This window comes from Choloepus didactylus, chromosome 25, assembly GCF_015220235.1.
Source record: "Choloepus didactylus isolate mChoDid1 chromosome 25, mChoDid1.pri, whole genome shotgun sequence".
Lineage (NCBI taxonomy): Eukaryota > Metazoa > Chordata > Mammalia > Pilosa > Megalonychidae > Choloepus > Choloepus didactylus.
Genome location: NC_051331.1, coordinates 5,341,471 through 5,360,345, shown reverse-complemented (window position 1 = coordinate 5,360,345; position 18,875 = coordinate 5,341,471). Strand labels below are relative to the sequence as shown.

Below are 18,875 nucleotides of genomic sequence, written 5' to 3'. Positions count from 1 at the left end.
GGGGCCATACCTCCTTACACTGGAATATAAGCCAATTAAGTAGCAAATTTGTTTCCATTTTAGGAGCTAACAAATAAATGTGTTGATAAGAGAAAGATGGGTGGTGAGAGAGAAAAATTTACTCACCTCATACCCCAAAAGCAGTGCATTGTGTGCATTGATATCCCACAATTGAAGTAGCCAATTTGATAAAAAGTTCTTTAAGAAGGTTTTTGCCTATACTGAGTCCCAATTTCTCATTACTCGGAAGCAGTAAAATCTCACATTGTAACATGTATTGTAACATGCAGTGGGGCTTTGGCTGCATCATCATCATCATCCCTATCTGCTTGGGGACCTCTTTGGCCTGGGATATGATCTGACTTAATCTTATATTGGACCAGAGGGTGAACAAATTTACACCCTTCATCCTCTTTCTCCCAGTCAGACTTGGAATTCACATCACCTGAAGAAAAATCCACTGCATCCCAAGCTTTGGGATCCCCATCAGGGGAAGCTAGAATAGGTCTTAGTTGAACCTTAGGTAACTTCCTCTCTCTTACCCTAGCATAATGGCATGCTAATATGTCTAAATTTTCATCTACTCGGCATAGAATCCCGTTTAAAGCATCTTTCAACTCTGCTTGGGCTACCCACATATCCCTCTATAACTTAAGTTCTTTCAGGCAGCAAACTTCTGCTTTGACCATTAAAGCCTCTTCCACAGCTGGTGGCAGGGCCTCCAAAAGTGGCCAGCCTACAGCTGTGGCAGTCCGGTGGCTTTCCTTTTCCTTACGAAATCCCAACAGTCCTGCAGCCTGTTTCAGGAGGACTATTAGTCCAGCTGGTGAGTTATGAGCATCTCCATACCCCCTCAGTGGTCCCATTCATCTAAGAGGGAAACCACCCTTCCCCATATGGACACTGCAGGCCATCCTGGGATCTCCCCAGGAAATCCTCCCTTCCCAGTATTCATTCTTTCTGTAGCTGGTGGTTCTCTGGGATACTGGCTGGCTTGCCAAATGCTCTAGCCTGACTCAACCCCAAGACTAAAGTATACACCAGGCAAAAAGTTCCCCATGAATTTTAATAGGGACTTACTTACAGGAGGACTCTTCCCAAAGGCAGCTGGTTGGGAAATGGAAGCCAATGATCCATGCAAACAAGAGGAAGAGGAGTGCCTTATATGGCTCAGCAGAGCCTCACTAGATATGGTTATGAAGAAACCTCATCTGAGTCTCATGAAAGTTGATTACCAACAGTGATTAGGCTTAATGACCTTCAGTGTGCTCTGGTGATGCAGGCTGCTGCATGCTCAAGGCTCCACCCTTTTCCCTAAGGGAGGGTGTGTGTGCCAACCCCTGGGCTTCCATACCCATAAAGGCTAAGTTCTTTTAATCCAATCCAATGGGGGCAGACCTATTGTTGGTGGGACCTTTTGATTAGATCGTTTCCATGGAGATGTGACCCCGCCCATTGAAGGTGGGTCTTAATCCTTTACTGGAGTCCTTTAAGAGGGCTCACAGAGAAAGAGAGCTCAGAGAAGCTGAGAGAGACATTTTGGAGAGAACCTAGATATGTAATCCAGAGTTTGCCCCCCAGCAACTAAGAGAGATGCTTAGGCTAAAATGCCCTGGGAGAAACAAGCAGAGAGCTGAGATGCTAAGAGAGACAGAAGCCCGGAGACATTTTGGAGAAAGCCACTGAAATCAGAACCCAGGAGAAGAAGGATGAGCAGACATTGCCATATGCCTTCCCATATGGCAGAGGAACCCTGGATACCATTAGTCTTTCCTCAGAGTATCTACCTCTTGATGCCTTAATTTGGACATTTTCATGACCTTAGAACTGTAAATTTACAACCTAATAAATCCCTATTTTTCAAAGCCAGTCCATTTCAGGTGTATTGCATTTTGGCAGCTTTAGCAAATTGAAACCCTGACTTTTTCATCAACTTAGAAATTGCACACATTAAGCAATAACATATTTTCCCCCTCCTTCTCCAGACCATGGAAACCTATAATGTATTACATGACTCCCAGAAATGTGCTTCTTCTAGGCATATCATATAAGGAAGATCATATATTTGTCTTTTTGTGTCTAGAATATTTCACTCAACATGATATCTTCAAGGTTCATCCATGTTGCAACATGCACCAGAACCTCATTCCTTCATATGATTGAATAATATTCCATTGTGTTTATATACCACATGTAGTTTATCCATTCATCTGTTGGTGGACACTTGGGTTGCTTCCACTTTATCAATGTAGTGACATACAGTTACACTTGTGGGACTTTTTACTTAGTCAAATCTTTTGCCATGAGACTGAGGCAGATGTTCAGGCTATGTACATAGCCTTTGGGGAAGCACAGAAAAGTCCATGGTTGGCCTCCCTACAAGAAGGCAAATGCAGGCTGGCTTGATTTTCCTAGGGAGATACTAAAGAAAGCATTAGATCTAATCACTTTATACCGGAGGTGGAATTCCCCTATAGTGGTTTACAACATGGCATTCTGTAGATCAATCCCTAAAATATATTCCAGTATAGGGGAACAAACATGGCTTATCCTGCAGCATTTTTATTTTATGCTTACTATTTTTAATCTCCAGATTCAGTAAAAAAAAAAATAAAATAAACTACACCTCCCCCATCTTTCTGCACCCAGCCCTTCCCTCATAGCTGCCTTGGGTGCTTAGGCCTTAGGGGCAGGGATATGTGAGACAGAAAGAAAGAGGCATGGCCTGCTGAACTTGGGTTTCAAAGTTTTAAATCAGGGCAGTGGGATTTTGGGAATTTCTATGCCCTTGTTTTAAATATTCCCAATTATTAGATTTATTTCCCTTAAGGCTGTGACCTGGACAACTGGAGAAGGTCTTTGCCTGTGCCAGAGGCAGCCCTCTGGCAGCCTTCTGCTGCCTTAGGAAAATTCCAGGGGTGATTTCTTTTTGATGTCCAGGTTTGTTTACAGTAATTACAAAATCAAAGCTTTGAACCCTGCTGCCCAGAGATTTTTTTTTTTTTTAACCTGCAGGTTTCTGTCTTTCACAAGACAGTCTGCTGTAGCTGACCATGCTGCACATAACAGCCAGCTGACTGGAGCACAGTCAAGCAGGCGGGCAACCCCTCCCCAGCTCAAGGAAGCAAGCCACCCCGGGAATACCCCCGCAGAGTTTTGGATTCCTGTCTTTCTCGAGACGATCTGACATAGTTGATCATACAGCATAATGGCCATTCAGCTGCAGCACGGTCAAGCAAGTGGGTGACCCCTCCCCATAGTGAGGAGGCAGGAAACCCCCAGGATTATCCCCATGGATTCTCCATTCCCAGGATTCATGCTCATTACAACTGGTGGCTTTGATTCACCTGACTGGCTTGGTCCTCAGACCGAAGAACACACAAAGAACAGAAGTGTACATGAGTTTGAGACTTACCGACAAGAGATGATGGTCTCATGGTAGTGGCCTGCCATGGAATGTAAACTGTATGAAAAAGAGGGAGGAGTGCCAAGAGGGGGGACTTACAAAGGATTGTGACAAGGGAGTTTCTTGCAAGATTTGGTTACAAGAAGGTCTCACGAGATTTGGTTACTAACAGTGATTAGGCGAGGGAAGTGTTAATGTTTCCCCCCTGGGAAGGAGGGGCCTGTTGCCTGGTCACATAGGCAGCTGCATGTATCTCATAATGGGGGTGGGGAGGCCCTGGGCCCTGGGTCCTCATAGGCTTACTAGAAAATCTACACCCAACAACCAAAAAACAAACAACCCAATTAATAAATGGGGAAGGACTTGAATATACATTTTTCCAAAGAGAATATATAATTGGCCACATGAAATACTGTACTAGAAAAGCACATAAAATATGCTCAATATCATTAGCCACTAGGGAAATGTAACCAAAACCACAGTGAAATACCACTTCATACCCATTGGTATGAATATTAAAAAAAAAAAAAACAACTGAAAACAAGTGTTGGACAGGATGTGTGGATACTGGAACCCTCATGCATTGGTGCAGCGACTGTGTGAAGCAGTATGGCAGTTACTCAAAAGGTTAAATATAGAATTATCATATGACTCTGCAATTCCACTCCTAGGTATATCCCAAAGAAATTGAAACCACACACTGAGAGAGATATTTGTTCACAAAAGTTCATAACAGCATTATTAACAATAACCAAAAATTGGAAGCAACCTAAGAGTCCATCAACAGATGACTGAATAAAGAAAATGTGGTACCTACACACAATGGAATATTATTTGGCCGTAAGAAGGAATAAAGTTCTGAGACATGCTGCAGCATGGATGAACTTTGAAAATATTACCCTGAGTGAAATAAGCAACTCACATAAAGATAAATATTGCATGATTTCACTTATATGAAATACCTAGAAATAGCAAGTTTGTAGAGACATAAAGTAGATCAAAGGTTACCAAAGGATAGTGGGTCGACAGGCTTTTTGCTTGGGAGTATAAATTTGGGAACAACAAAAACAACAAAAAACCCATGAGATACCATTTCACAACCACTATGATGGCTAGTGAAAAGACCTGAAAGCAGGGTGTCAAACTTTTATGCCAATGTTCATAGCAACATTATTCACAAAAGCCAAAAGGAAACAACCCGAGTGGTCCATCAGTAGATGAATGGATGAACAAAATGACTTTCTTTAACTTTTTTCTTGTATTACCTGTTAGATTTATTAGACATTTCTTTGGGAAATCTAGATGTAACATTTGTTGATACGTCACATCATAAAATGTGAACAGGAAAATATCAGGCAGGATATGCTTTAATAGATACTACTTGGCCAATAGACTATGATCCCCAACCAGAGGGGAAATCAGTATAGACGGCAGAACTTGTGTACACCAGAGCTTGTTATTAGCAAGAGGTCAGAAGTTAGAGTTAGGGTTAAAATATAACAGTTTGGGAGACCCTGTTCAAACAATAAAACAAGAAAAACAAATGAGTTATAAGTATTAAGAGAAAAAAATTCAGTATTTATAGAATATATTTATACTGAAAGCCCCAGATAACTAACGGACAATTATTAGAGTTCAGCAGAGTTTCAAGGTAAAAAGATCTATGTAAACAGCGGTAGACTTCCTCTATAGGAGCAGTAATCAGTAAGAAAACAAACGGGAAAACTAAAGGCCTAAAGAAGGGACTAAATGAATGGAAGGGAGAGTCCAGCTCATGATTGGCACTCATGGCTACTTATGTGTGTCCTACTTTATACGGCTGCAGCAGCACGGAGAAGGGTAGGTGTAAACGCAATTAACAGCATTCGGTTCTCCAAATAAATGGCCCTGACTCTAGCTCCGCCTCCCCCGGCAGCGAATTAAACTCCGCCCCTTGGCCCCCCCCCGTCACCCTGAGCTTCTTTAGGGAAGCCACGCCCCTAGGCCTGGCTCCGCCCCCTGAGAGTTTTCAACCAAGCCCCACCCCCAGGCTTGGCCTCATCCCAGCCCAGCCTACGATTCTTGTTCTCCGCCCCCAACAGACCCCTGTCTTAAATCTGGCCCCCAGGCCCAGCCGCGTCCTTGCATTCTTCCGCCTCCACGCGTCACCTGCCAGGCCCCGCCCCCTAGGCTCCGCCCCTTACGCTCTTTGGGGCGCGGACGTGGCAAGGATGGGCGTCTGAGCATGCGCGTCCGAGAGCCGGCGGCCATTTTGCTTCGCGCTCCCGCACGGCCCTTCCCGGCTCCCGTTCCCAGAGGCGGTGGGCTGGGCCTTGGGGTCGGTGGTACGAGGGTTGCTGCGGGCCCGGGCCCGGCGGCCACCCAGGGCTGCCCCGGCCTCCGGCGGCCACCTCCGAGCCGAGGCCTGTCCTCTCGCCGGGCTGCGGCCGCCGGTCCCAGGTTTTCCGGCGCCCGCGGCTCCTGCTGGCTTACTGAGTCCGGAACTCCGGAGTGGGTGACTCGGATTTGGTCGGTCTCCAGCAGCAGCCTTTCTCTTTTTCCAGAGGAGACAGGTTATGTCTGCCGTTCCCGTCACTGGGACACGACCCTCAGCTTAGTTCTCCCTGCGCCGATCGGTGGCTTTCGGCGAGTTCTGTGAGGACCGGGTGAAATTTGCCGCAACCCGCTCCCTTCTTCCCTTCCTTATCCAAAGGATATTATTTAATCTGTGAATTTTACTCTGCCTGCCTGCATTGATTTGATACATTGTATCCAGGTACTCTTTTCTAAAAATGTATTCCTTACCTGCACGTTCTCGTATCTGTTTCTTTAATTCCTTAATATTCTCCCTGCAACATCTGTAATTTTGTATCCTTTTCCATCCATAACTTTCTTTGTCTATGCTCTGTTGTTCTTAAAGAAAATTGCTAAGGGTTTGTCACTTTCATTCGTTTTCAAAGGATAGATTTTTAGCTGTTTTGATTATTTAAGTATTTTTAAAACCATGAATTTTGCCCTTATTTTAATATTTCTTTCTTAATCTCTATGCTGTTGTTCGTTGTTCAACCTTATAAATTGATACTAATTTTTTCTTCTATGGGAGTTGATGATATTTATATATAAACCTAAATACCAAACCGGTGTTTGATTTCGGTGTGATCTGAAATAGTTATTTCAATTTTTTGATGCTATACTGCCTGACTCACGGAAGATAAATATCTATGTCTCCTTATCCCTTTAATGCTGCATTTTTATATAGCAGATAGTGCAACTTGATATATCGTTTTGTTTATTTACTGCACCCTTCCCTCGCCCTCAAAGCTTGAAATGTTTTGTTCAGTGCTGTGTTTTCTGCGCCTGCCTTTAGTAGGGTTAGGTTAAATATTACCTAAGCAAATTTTATGAAATGAAGGAGTAGGAGGCAAGGATCTAAGGGAAGCATACTTTTCCAGGAGGAACTCAAAAATGAAGCATTTGAATAGAATCCTTCATTTGTCTACTCTTCATAGTGTCCGGCAGGATTCTAGGCTAAGCCCTGGCAAGGTTGGCCTTCATAAGAACTAAATTGTAGGGTATATTCATATATGTGTTAGTTGAGTGTTTAGACTTTGAAGACAAGTAGACCTACATTGACATCCTGCTTCAACAACTTTCTTATTGGATAATGTTGAATGCATAATTAATTGTGTTTCTCAGATTACTCAGCTATAAACTGGTTATAATAATATCCGATTTGCAGAGTTTCTGTGAGAAAGAACAAGATATGCATCTGTTTGCAAAGTCATTCTTACATTGTGACTGCTCAGTAAATGCCACATTTTGTTATTAAAGAATTTTTTTTTTTTTTTTTTTGGCTTTAGAATATGCTACCCGTTCTCTACCAAAATGGAAGCAAGTAGAATTTTTGCTGTCTGAAATTTGTGAAACAGCATTGCAGACAACACAGTGTCAGAGATGACAGGATTGTTAACTTAGAGTATTCTTGTTCTGCTGCTGCTGTACTGTACAGGCAATTTTTGGTGTGCGAATCACATAATGGCGGTCTTTTCTCTGCTCCCTGCCTGTGTCATTTAATGGCTTGATGCTTTTTCTCAGGGGTCAAGTTTCAGGGAACCCTGCACACAGCGGGTGAGAGTACAGTGGTGAGGGGCTGGGCAGTACTGTTCGCCTGTCCAAGGGAGCAGATATGAAAAATACTGCGAGTGGAGCCTCTGGAGGCCTGGTTTATAAGTCAGTGCTTTTTTGGATTTGAGACATGTAGTATGTATTAGTTTGCTTGAAGGCACTGTGTGTGACACCTTTTATGCATTCTTATTATCACGGGCAAACTAACAGCTAAAACTTTTTAGGCTTTAGATAGCTTATACAGTGGTACTCTTAGCCTCTTCTTCATGATTATCAAAAACCAGAGCATTTTTCTAGCTCTGGGGGAGACAAGGTGTTTGCTCTTGCTTCTTATAAGATTATATGCGTATGTGTTGAGGGGAGTGGTACCCATAATTTGTGTGCAACAAACAGGCTCATGAGTGTGGGAATCGTGGGAGATCTGGATTCTCACGTCTTCTTTTTCTTGCCTCAGCTCTAACAACTCAATAACCTGTCTTTCTTCATGAGGGGGACATGGAGGAAGAAAGAATAGTTGCTGAGCTTCTGAAAAATATGACACAGGTAGGTATAACTTAATAATTCTCCACAAGAATTTTTTCATTCCATCATATCATCTACTCCTAATTGTCTAAGTTGAGGTCAGCAGCCTGTTTCTCTTTAGGGCCAGACAGTAAGTATTTTGGACTTACTGTCCAAAATCATACAGTTTCTATTGCAAAAATCTCTGCCATTTTATTGAGAAAGCAGCCATAGGAAGTACCTAAATGCTTTATTGTTACAACTAAACTTTATTTACACAAACAGGAGACAGGCTGGTTTTAGCCCACAGGTTTTAATTTGCTGACCTCTGGCCTAGAATACAAGAAACTAATGGCCAGCAGTGGGCCTGGGTTGAAAGCTGTGCTTCTGTAGGCTCCTAGGCCTCAGATTTGGTGAGGGGAAAGAAAAGACTGAGTCTTACAGAGTATCTAGATGTTGGAAGACCCAGAACCTTTTGAATTTCTATGAATTCTCAGTTCCTCAGTGTTATGAATCGAACCCATCCATCTACACACATTGTGGGAGTTTGTTCCTTGCTTATGCAAAATACGTGGAATGTTTTAGGACTCAGTTGTCTTTGAGGATGTAGCTGTGGACTTTACCCAAGAGGAGTGGGCTTTGCTGGATCATTCTCAGAGGACCCTCTACAGAGATGTGATGCTGGAAAACTTCTGGAACCTGGCTTCACTCGGTAACACTGGCAACATCCCTTCATTTAGTTATTTATAAAACAACTTTATGTTATTCTTCAACCTCGTTCCAGGATTTGGGCTGAGGAATGGGAATATATTGGTAAATGAGACAAATGTGATCACTTACCTCAGAGAGTTTACAATCCATTGGCTTCACCATGAAAATAAGCATCTTATTTATACTTTACCTTTTTCTTGTGGTTGGAAACCATGAGGCTCATTAAGTGTTGAAAACTGGGTGTAGGTTCTGGGGGTCTTTTGGGACATAGGGAGAAGTTTTGTGGTTTGGGGCCTTTTGTGATTTTTTACTGCTGTCAGTGCCCTTTACACAAAGACCACCAGAAACACACTTTTAAACAAGTTGCATTTACTACTCTGTGCAGTGAGGGAGAACACTGGGAGTTCACACCAATGGGAGTTGTGGGTTATCTGATTAGGTGTATGTTAGAAAGAACCTATTATAGGATTTGTGTTTTTGCTGGGTGATTTGGGGGAGGGCCTAAGGAAGTGGGTGTTCCTTTTTGTAGAAAGCAGGGTCAGTTTTATAACTGGGTATTTTGTGTGACACAATGACCTTACTGTTGTCTATGCCACATAGACAAAATTATGAAATGGCTTTATTTATTTCATTTTATCATGGTCTTAGAGTAACCTTGTCTGAGGTGGATATTCTGTGAGATGTTTGTGTAACAAGAAAACAAAATTTCTTGGCTGTGAGTGTCAGACCAATTGCAATAAATATTAAGGTTTAATTGTGATCAAGTTCTTGATGTTAGAGGCTTCTTTTTTTCCTGGGTTTTTAATATATTTGATAAATATTTTGCTGCAGTTAAACTCATGCTTGCCCATCTTTAGAGCATCTGAAAACCAAAGTTTTTTGGCCCTGTCTCATGGACGTATTTGTGGTGCTTCATTGTTTTTCCTCATGATGTGTCTCTCTGCGTGAGCAGGGTTTCCCCTACGCACACCTTGTCTGATTTCCCAGTGGGATCAAGTGGAAGACGTGGAGACGGTGAGGAGAGAACTTTTCCAGGGCGCCGTTAAGGAGGAACCCCAGGAAGGCAAGAATCCTCAGGAGAGACTGTCCTAACTGGGGGTATTACGTTTGGGAAAATCAAATGAACAACAAACTTCTTTTTGTCTGCAGAGGATGATCTTCAACAGATGCTTTAGATTATTTTTTTGACTTTTTATCAGTCTTCTCATGCTTTCCAAGTAATTTGGAAAGACCTTTCATATTTCCTCTGCAAAAGTTAGCATTTGGTGAAGTGCATTTTATCCCATTCCTTTTTACTTTTCTCTCCTAATATCCTATTTATCTTACCATTATTCTCACTCCTCATGGAATTATTTCTTAGCAAATTGATCCTTATGTCTATTATTTCCAGAGTCCTGAAACAACCAAACTTCTGTAAGTCTTTTGCTCACAGGTGTCTTTTTTGTTTCAGGTTTTGAGACTCATCTTAAAACCAGTGGCTCAGTTGCTCAGCAAGATGTTTATGGAGCAAAAATAGCCAATGAACAGAAAATAGTAAGATTGGAAAAGAGTGATTCCTGGCCCTCCATTTTACATAAAAACTGGGAATGCCATGGTATCGATTATCAGGATAAAAACCATGAGAGACATTTGAGGTGAGTGGCATTCATATGAGAGAAAACAGTGTCTCAAGAGAGTATCTTAAAATAATCATGAATTTTTAAATGTAGTTTTTATTTTAGAACATAAAGCTTGGTCAGAAATTACTCTCTCATAAAGAATTTTCACGCAATAATATTGCCACACGTGACTAAGATAATTCAATTTTTGACAAATAATTCACTTGTAAACAGTTATCAGGAAAATCTCAAGTCAGAAACTTTGGTTATGTCGGAGCCCTCTGTGAAAACTTTCATTCTATAAATTATGGGGAAGAAAACACATGCACTCACTGAAAATGAAAAATTTATTACTAATAACTTGATTTTTTATTTTTAAAAGAAATCATATGGTGGAGAGCATATATGAATGTAATGGAGGAAATCAATGTTTACAAACCTGCAACCAAAATGCAAATCTGAATGTGCTCAGTAGAACTCCTGGAGTAAAATCCTATGAATGCCATCAGTGTGGAAAGGCCTTCATGGATCATTCGTCCCTTAAGAATCACATCAAGTCTCACCCTGCAAGCAAACCCTATCTGTGTAAGGAATGTGGAAAAGCCTTCCATTTTCTCGCTTCCTTCAAGAAACATGTGAAAAATCCCACTGAAGAGAAACCTTATGAATGTGAGGAATGTACGAAAGCCTTTAATTGTTCCTCGTCCTTTAGGGCACATGTGAAGAGTCATACTACAAAGATAAACTATGAATGTAAGGAATGTGGAAAATCCTTTAGTTGTTCCTCATCACTCACAGAACACAGAAGAATTCATAGTGGAGAGAAGCCTTATGAATGTAAGGAGTGTGGGAAAGCCTTCAGTTGTTCTTCCTCTCTCTCTAAACACAGAAGAATTCATAGTGGAGACAAGCCTTATGAATGTAAGGAGTGTGGGAAAGCCTTCAGTTCTTCCTCCCACCTTATCATACATATAAGAATCCACACTGGAGAGAAGCCTTACGAATGTAAGGAGTGTGGGAAGGCTTTCAGTGAGTCCTCGAAACTCAATGTGCACGTGAGAACACATACTGGAGAGAAACCCTATAAATGTAAGGAGTGTGGGAAAGCCTACAATTGTCCCTCCTCCTTGAGTATTCATATGAGAAAGCACACTGGAGAGAAGCCCTATGAATGTCTGGAATGTGGAAAAGCCTTCTATCTTCCCACTTCCCTTAATACACATGTGAAAAATCAAAGTAGAGAGAAACCCTATGAATGTAAGGAGTGTGGGAAAGCCTTTAGTTGTCCCTCATCTTTTAGAGCACATGTGAGAGATCACATTGGAAAGGTACAATATGAATGTAAGGAATGTGGGAAAGCTTTTAGTCGTTCTTCATCCCTCACTGAACACTTAAGAACTCACAGTGGAGAGAAGCCTTATGAATGTAAGGAATGTGGGAAGGCCTTTATTAGTTCCTCCCATCTTACAGTACACACAAGAACCCACACTGGAGAGAAACCTTATGAATGTAAAAAATGTGGGAAAGGCTTTATTTATCCCTCAGCCCTCAGGATCCATATGAGAACGCACACTGGGGAAAAACCCTATGAATGCAAGGAATGTGGGAAAGCCTTCCGCCATTCTTCATATCTGACTGTACATGCAAGAATGCATACTGGAGAAAAGCCCTTTGAATGTTTGGAATGTGGAAAAGCTTTCAGTTGTCCCTCATCCTTTCGAAGGCATGTGAGAAGCCACACTGGAGAAAAACCATATGAATGTAAGGAATGTGGGAAAGCCTTTGTTTGTCCTGCCTACTTTCGAAGACATGTGAAAACTCATGCTAGAGAAAACATACACATATAATGTACAATACTTTTCCTAATCTTAGGCAACACATAAGATTTCACATTGTGGGGACCCTTGTGAGTATAAGAGAAAGGCCTTCATTTGTCACTCATCCATTTAAAAACTTGAGAGCTCTCACCTGAGAGAAACACTGCATGTTAACCATGTGGGAAAGCCTTCATGAACATCACTTTATTGTGCATAAGAAAATTTATACCAGACATGAATTCTTATCATTGTGGTGTTTCCTTTACCAGTGCCTCATCCTTAAAGTAGACTACTAGCCCAATTTACAATTTTATTTTCTGATATGAATACTTAAGATGATAAATTTCCCTCTAATACCTCTTCAGCTCTAACCATATGCGTTTTAGTATGAGGTTTTATTATAGTTCAGACATAAATATTGTCTTTTTTCCATTACAAAGTCCTTAGTACCTATAAAGGCTTTGAAGTATATTTTTTTATCTGCAGGTAGGAGTGGTCTTTCTAAATTTGTTCCTAATTAACTCCAATTGGTCTCTGAAGTTGAAATCATGTCACTTTAGTATTGAGAATTTTTATTTTTTTGGTCTAGTATGGCAGATACTAGTCATTGCCTACCCAGTAGTTATGTTACCTCTTCTTTTTAACTAAGAGAACTTACAGTTACTGAGGTAATCAGTCTATATGATTAAAAAATTTTCCTGTCCACTAACTACAACTCATTGCCTATCCAGTATTTATTATGTACCCCTTCTTTTTAACTAAGAGAACTTCAAGTTACTGAGGGTATCAGTCTTTACTGTTAAAAGATTTTCCTGTCCACTAAATAACTACAACAGAAATTAATCTGCAAAAATTGTGTTGAAAGTGGATGGTCTCATTTGATTAGATCATTTTGAATTTTGTCTTTGAGACATAAAGATGAAAGCTATAAGTAAAGATGGTTGGGTTGGCTTATGCTATATTAATTTGGTAGGGCTGGGAACTACATTTTCCAAATCACTTCTTTGTCAAGTTCCTAGTGAGAGTTGTCTAGAAGAGCTTTCATGAGAAGGCACAAAGCCAGAATGAAAAAAGCCATTATTACTGTCAGTATCATGGGGCCATCAGACAGGGAGACAGATGCTTAGGGGCCTGGCACGCTTTAGTTTCCAGGTAAATTTCCTGATTATTAGGTTCAGTGATCAATAATTGGGTCAAAACAGAACAGTTAGGGCTTGGTGGCAGTTGTTGCTGAAGGTCTCTAAAATCCTTTTTGGATTTTCTGGCATGCTCTGGCATTATCATTTTGTTGATATTGTTCCACTGGTACATCAATTGACTATAGAGTTGGTCCTAATTTGGGCCAGGGTTATCATCTGCACAGTGCTACTCATCTTGGTACCCTGCTGATGGGGAAAGATACTATGCAAGCCCACTGTGATCTCAAAAATTCAAGATCTGTGACAGATTATCATAGGCATGACTGACATAAACATCAGAGGATTTTATTGCACTTTAATGGAGAAGGATTTATATGTGACTCCTTCAGACAACCAGGAAGATTTTACTGCCTTTTTACTTGAGAAGATGAAAACTGTTTGGTTTGAGCTTCTTCCCTTAGCTGCTCTTTTTTCTTGTTTCTTTATATTTTCCTATTATCTCCAGATGTATACTTCCCTTTTAATCAATTTTTACCTTTTTATTAAGGTATACATACAGTATTATGCATGTAGTGCTAATCTTAAGTGCACAGTTTGATGAAATTTCACATGTACCCACCCTGGTAAATGTACAACATTTCCAGAACTTCAGAAAGTTTATTGATGCCCCTTTCCATTAATTACCCAACCAGAATTTTGACTCTTGCTACAATCAATTAGATTTGCTTGTTCTTGATTTTCACGTACATTTAAAATACAATATGTACAGTTTTGTGTTTGGCTTCTTTTGCTCATCATGCCTGATAGATACACAGCAGTTTTGTTGTGTCTGTTACTAGGTTGTCTTTTGATTGCTCTTTTGGTAGATTTATGCATTCATTTTTCTTGATATATATGTAGGAATGAGATTTCTGAATCTTATTGGGCTTTATGTTTAGTTTTTTTCTAGGCATTTCATTTTGCACAATGGTTGATTCAATGTATATTTCCCAAAGCATGTAAGACAGCTCCAGTTCCAATACCAGGGCAGCACTTTTTAATTTTAGTCATTCAGCAGAGTATGGTGATATATCATTTTTGGCTTTAATTTGCATTTACCTGATGTGTAATGATTTTGAATACTTTTTCATGCGCTTATTACCATATGGATATCTTATGAGAGCACCTTTTCAAGAATATGTTTTATTGATTTGAAGGGCTTCCCTCTGGTGGCTTATTTATTATATGTATGTGTATATCTCTATAGATACGCACATATGTAAACCATGTATTATATATTATATTATATATAATATGTATATTATATATACATACATTGCAAGTAACTTCTCCCAGTCTGTGGCTTGTTTTAACTCCTTTCATTTTTGTAAATTATGTAGGGAATTTATTGGCTTGCTTATTGAGAAGTCCTTGGGTATACCCTAACTTCAGGTATGGTTGGATCATAGCCCTAAAATGGTTTTATCTGGAGTGTCTCCCCATATCTTGGCTGTGCATCCTCCCGCATTTGCTTTTCTCCCAAGCAGGCTTTCTTCATGGCCCAGAAGATCCAGGCTTCCCTCTCCTCAGGTTGATGTCTTGATTATCTATTTGAGTAGTTCCAATATAATTACCTGCATTTAATCTTATTGATTCCGGTTGGCCCACTTGTCTACCATAATCCAATCACTGTGTCCAGGGGAATGGTTTAGGACTAGTTCCCATGCTCATTCAGAAATGGGTTAGATTCTGTATCAGGTACATCGTAGTCCTTGTAGTTGTGATGCATATGGATTAGGGTGGAGGCAGCAGTGGGCAGATATGGGCTGAACTTGCAGGTTGGATCTAGAACTAGAGCTCATATTGTCACCTAGCCAGTTCTGCTTACTCTGCTCTTAGCAGTGGGAGTGGATCTAGGAGGTCTGGGAACTCAGCTAGGACTAGATAGATAGTTCCTAGAAATCCTCTCATAAAAGTAGATGGTATCGATTAATGTGGTTATAGATGACTAAAGACTGCTTTTCAATCTTGCATAAAAATCAGCTAGAGATGAGTCCTGTTTAAGAAATGATTTCCCAGGCGAAGATAATGGATGTATTCTCTTATGCTTTTTTTTTTTCCCTAGACTATTGTTTATCTCTTACATGTAGGTCTGATCCATCTAGAGTAACTTTTTTTTTGTAGGGTGTGAGGTGGAACCAAGATAAATATGTGTGTGTGTCTGTGTGTGTTTCTAGTTGATCTGGACCATGTATCAAATAGGTAAGTTTTCCCCACTGTCTCTGTCTCTGGTGTATTTGTCTTTCCTTGCACCAGTATCACACTGTGTTGCTTCACAGGATATGGGAAGTCTGGCACTGTGAGCGTTCCAGATTTTTTATTCTTCAAGATTGTGTTGCCTGCTCTATTCCCATTGATTTCTATATTGATTTTAGAATCTCCTTATCAGTTTTCACTTGGGACTTTGCTTGCTATTGCATTGACTTTATAAAACAATTTTAAGAAAATTGACATCTTTACAATATTGAGTTTTCCTATTGGTGAACATAGCATAACTGCCCATTTACCAGGTAATTTCTCTCAACATTTTATAGGTTTAATTGTAGAAGTCATGAATGAATGTTTAATTTATTTCTAGATATGTGGTGTTTTGCTTTGTAAATATTGATTTATTACCTTCATTTTCCAATTGTTTTGGCTAATAAAATTGCATTTTTTTCTTGTACACTGACAGTATATCCATTGACATTAATGAATTCAATTATTTATTCTAACTTTGTTTTAGATTTTCTATACATACACAATTCTGTCAATACCAGTAAAAGAAAGTTTTACTTATTTCTAAACTTCCAGTGGTAATAGAAATGATGAACATGGACCTCCTTGCCTTGTTCCTGATCTTGGGAAACTGTTTGGTATATCATTAAATATAATATGAGCTGTAAATTTTTCATTGTTAACTTTTTTATATTTAAGAAAGTTGTTCTACTCCCCAATTCCCCAGATTTTAAAAATCATGAATGGATATTGAATTTTATCCACTGTTTTTTCTGCATGTACCAAGGTCTTTTCAAAAAATTGTCTATTAATGTACATTACTACATTCCTTGATGTTCAAATGATAAAAAATATATGTTTTCATGGAATAAGCCTCACTTGGACATGATGTTTTACACTGCTAGATTCAATATGCTACTTGAAAGAAAATGTTTTCTGTGTCTGTGTTAAAGAAATATTTGGACTATACTTTCTTTTCTAATATTTGTCAATTTTTTTGTAGCAGGTTTATGTTGACTTCATAAAAGGATTTGGAAACTGTTCTGAAAGACTATAAATATTTGAATTATCTATTCCTTGTAATTCATTGGATTTTCTTCAAAGGACTCTTTTATGAATTACTCTTATTGGTGAATTATTCCAGGCATATAAATAGACAGGGAGCTATTCAAATTTTCTATTTGTTTTTGTTAGTTTTGCTAATTTTTACTGGTCAGTTTCATAACTCATCAAATTTGTTGGCATAAAGCTATTTATAATATCCTGCATTTTCTTTTTAATGTCTGAAACAAGATCAATGATATGTTCTTTTTCTTTCCCAATAATGGTAAACTGTATGTATTTTGGCTTTCTGGGGAAACAGAATCAACAGGATAGATAGATAGATAGATAGATAGATAGATAGATAGATAGATAGATATGTAAGATTTTTAGTAGGAATTGGCTCGTATGATTCTGGAGTCGGGCAAGTTCAAATTCTGTAGGGTGGGCCACAAGCTGGAACTACAATGAAGGTTTTTGATTAATTGACTGGGAGAAGCTGACTAGCTGAAGTAGTGATGGAAATTCTCCCATATGACTGCTGAAATCATCACTTCTCCTTTTAAGCCCTTCAACTGATTGGATGAGACATCTCTCTCTGTTGATGCCGATCTCCTCAGTTGATTGTAGATGCAGCCATAGATGCAGTCAAATTACAGATGATTAAAATCTATGGTATACTCTCACAGTGACAATCAGGCTAATGCTTCCTTGACCAAACAACTGGCCAAGTTGACACATTAACTTAACCGTCATACTGTGTGTTCTCATCCCTTTTCTCACTCTTCCTAGGGATTTTTTAGTAGTCTTATTGAGATATATTCACATACCATACAATCTATCCAAAGTGTAGAATCAGTGGTTCACAGTATCATTGCATAATTATGCATTCATAACCACAATTTTAGAACATTTTCATTACCCCCCCCAAAAAAACCCCAAAACATCCCATGTATCTTATCCCCCACTATTATTGACCCTTGGCATTGGTGTGGTATATTTGTTACTGTTGATGAAAGAATATTAAAATATTAATGTTAACTGTAGTTCATACTTTGCACTATATTACTAGTTCCTTGTAACAGTGATGTGTATTTGTTATAGTTCATGAAAGAACATTTCTCTATTTGTACTTTTAATCACAGTCATTGTTCATAGAGTTCACTGTAGTATACAGTCCCATGTTTTATCCTCTAGCTTTCCTTCTGGTGATATACATGACTCCAAACTTCCCCTTTCAACCAAAATTACACTCATAATTCAGTGCTGTTAATTACTCACCATAATGTGCTATCCTTGTTTATCCATTTCCAAGCATTCAAATTCAACCTAGTTAAAATTTTTGCACACATTGAGCATCTGCTCCCCATTCTGTATTCTCATTCAATCTGGTAACCTATACTCTCGATTTTAACTATGAGTTGACTTATAATTAGTTCATGTTAGTGAGACCATACAATATTTGTCCTTTTCTTTCTGACATAGTTCACTCAACATGATGTCCTCCAGGTTCATCCATGTTGTCACATGCTTCAGGACTTCAAGCATTTGACATGCTTCAGGCATTTGACAAAATCCAGCATCTTTCTTTGATAAAAAGACAGAAAAGTAGTAGTAGAAAGGTAGTGAGTTCATCTGACAACTGGGCTTAGAGAGAGGGGGCCACATCTGAGCGACACAGAGGCTCTCTGGCAGGGATTCCTAGGGACAATTGTGAGTAGGCTTAGCCTCTCCTTTGCAGCAACTAGCTTCACAAGGGAGAGCCCCCAGATCGAGCCCCTCGGCCTATTAGACAATCCTTGAAGTTTGTGGTAAAAACAGCAATAACCTAGTTAGGGAAGTCCAACATTTCTGCATTCTCCCCACAGTTTCTCAGGGGGCCCCACAAATACACTTAATCTCTGCGCATATCACTCTGGGATGTATTGGAATTTCACCCAATCCTGTACAAACTCATCAAGTCCCACTTCCCTTTCAAAGACCCATGAACCTATGGTTCAAACTAACTGATCATATAGGTTAAATTACTTAGTGGGCTACAGAAAATATAGATCCTGCACCAAATAAACATCTCCTCTCATGGTCTTGCACAGAAGTTGTAGTTTTAAACCCTGTATCGTCCTTTACCCTTGGGCCTGATTTGCCTTAGTCCTAACCATATCCACTTCATTCATGTCTTTAATTGAAGCATGAACTCTTTTTCAGCTCTTTCAACAGTTGCCAATCTCTATCTCAAAGTCTCAGGTGTCACACACATACCCAAAGTTCCAGAGATTGAACAGGTTAAGGAGTTCAGCATCTC

At 39.7% G+C, this 18,875-nt stretch overlaps 1 protein-coding gene across 1 annotated transcript in view; it reads left to right on the top strand.

Moving 5' to 3' along the window:
- LOC119520238 overlaps positions 1 to 16,576 on the top strand; it is a 47,825-nt gene extending 31,249 nt beyond the window's left edge. The window contains exons 9-14 of the mRNA XM_037817922.1: positions 707 to 826; positions 5,514 to 6,035; positions 8,597 to 8,723; positions 9,675 to 9,785; positions 10,173 to 10,356; positions 10,703 to 16,576. Coding sequence (XP_037673850.1) covers positions 707 to 826; positions 5,514 to 6,035; positions 8,597 to 8,723; positions 9,675 to 9,785; positions 10,173 to 10,356; positions 10,703 to 12,167 — 2,529 coding nt within the window. The 3' untranslated portion in view covers positions 12,168 to 16,576. The remainder of the gene's footprint in view (positions 1 to 706; positions 827 to 5,513; positions 6,036 to 8,596; positions 8,724 to 9,674; positions 9,786 to 10,172; positions 10,357 to 10,702) is intronic.
- Positions 16,577 to 18,875: the final 2,299 nt, after the last annotated feature.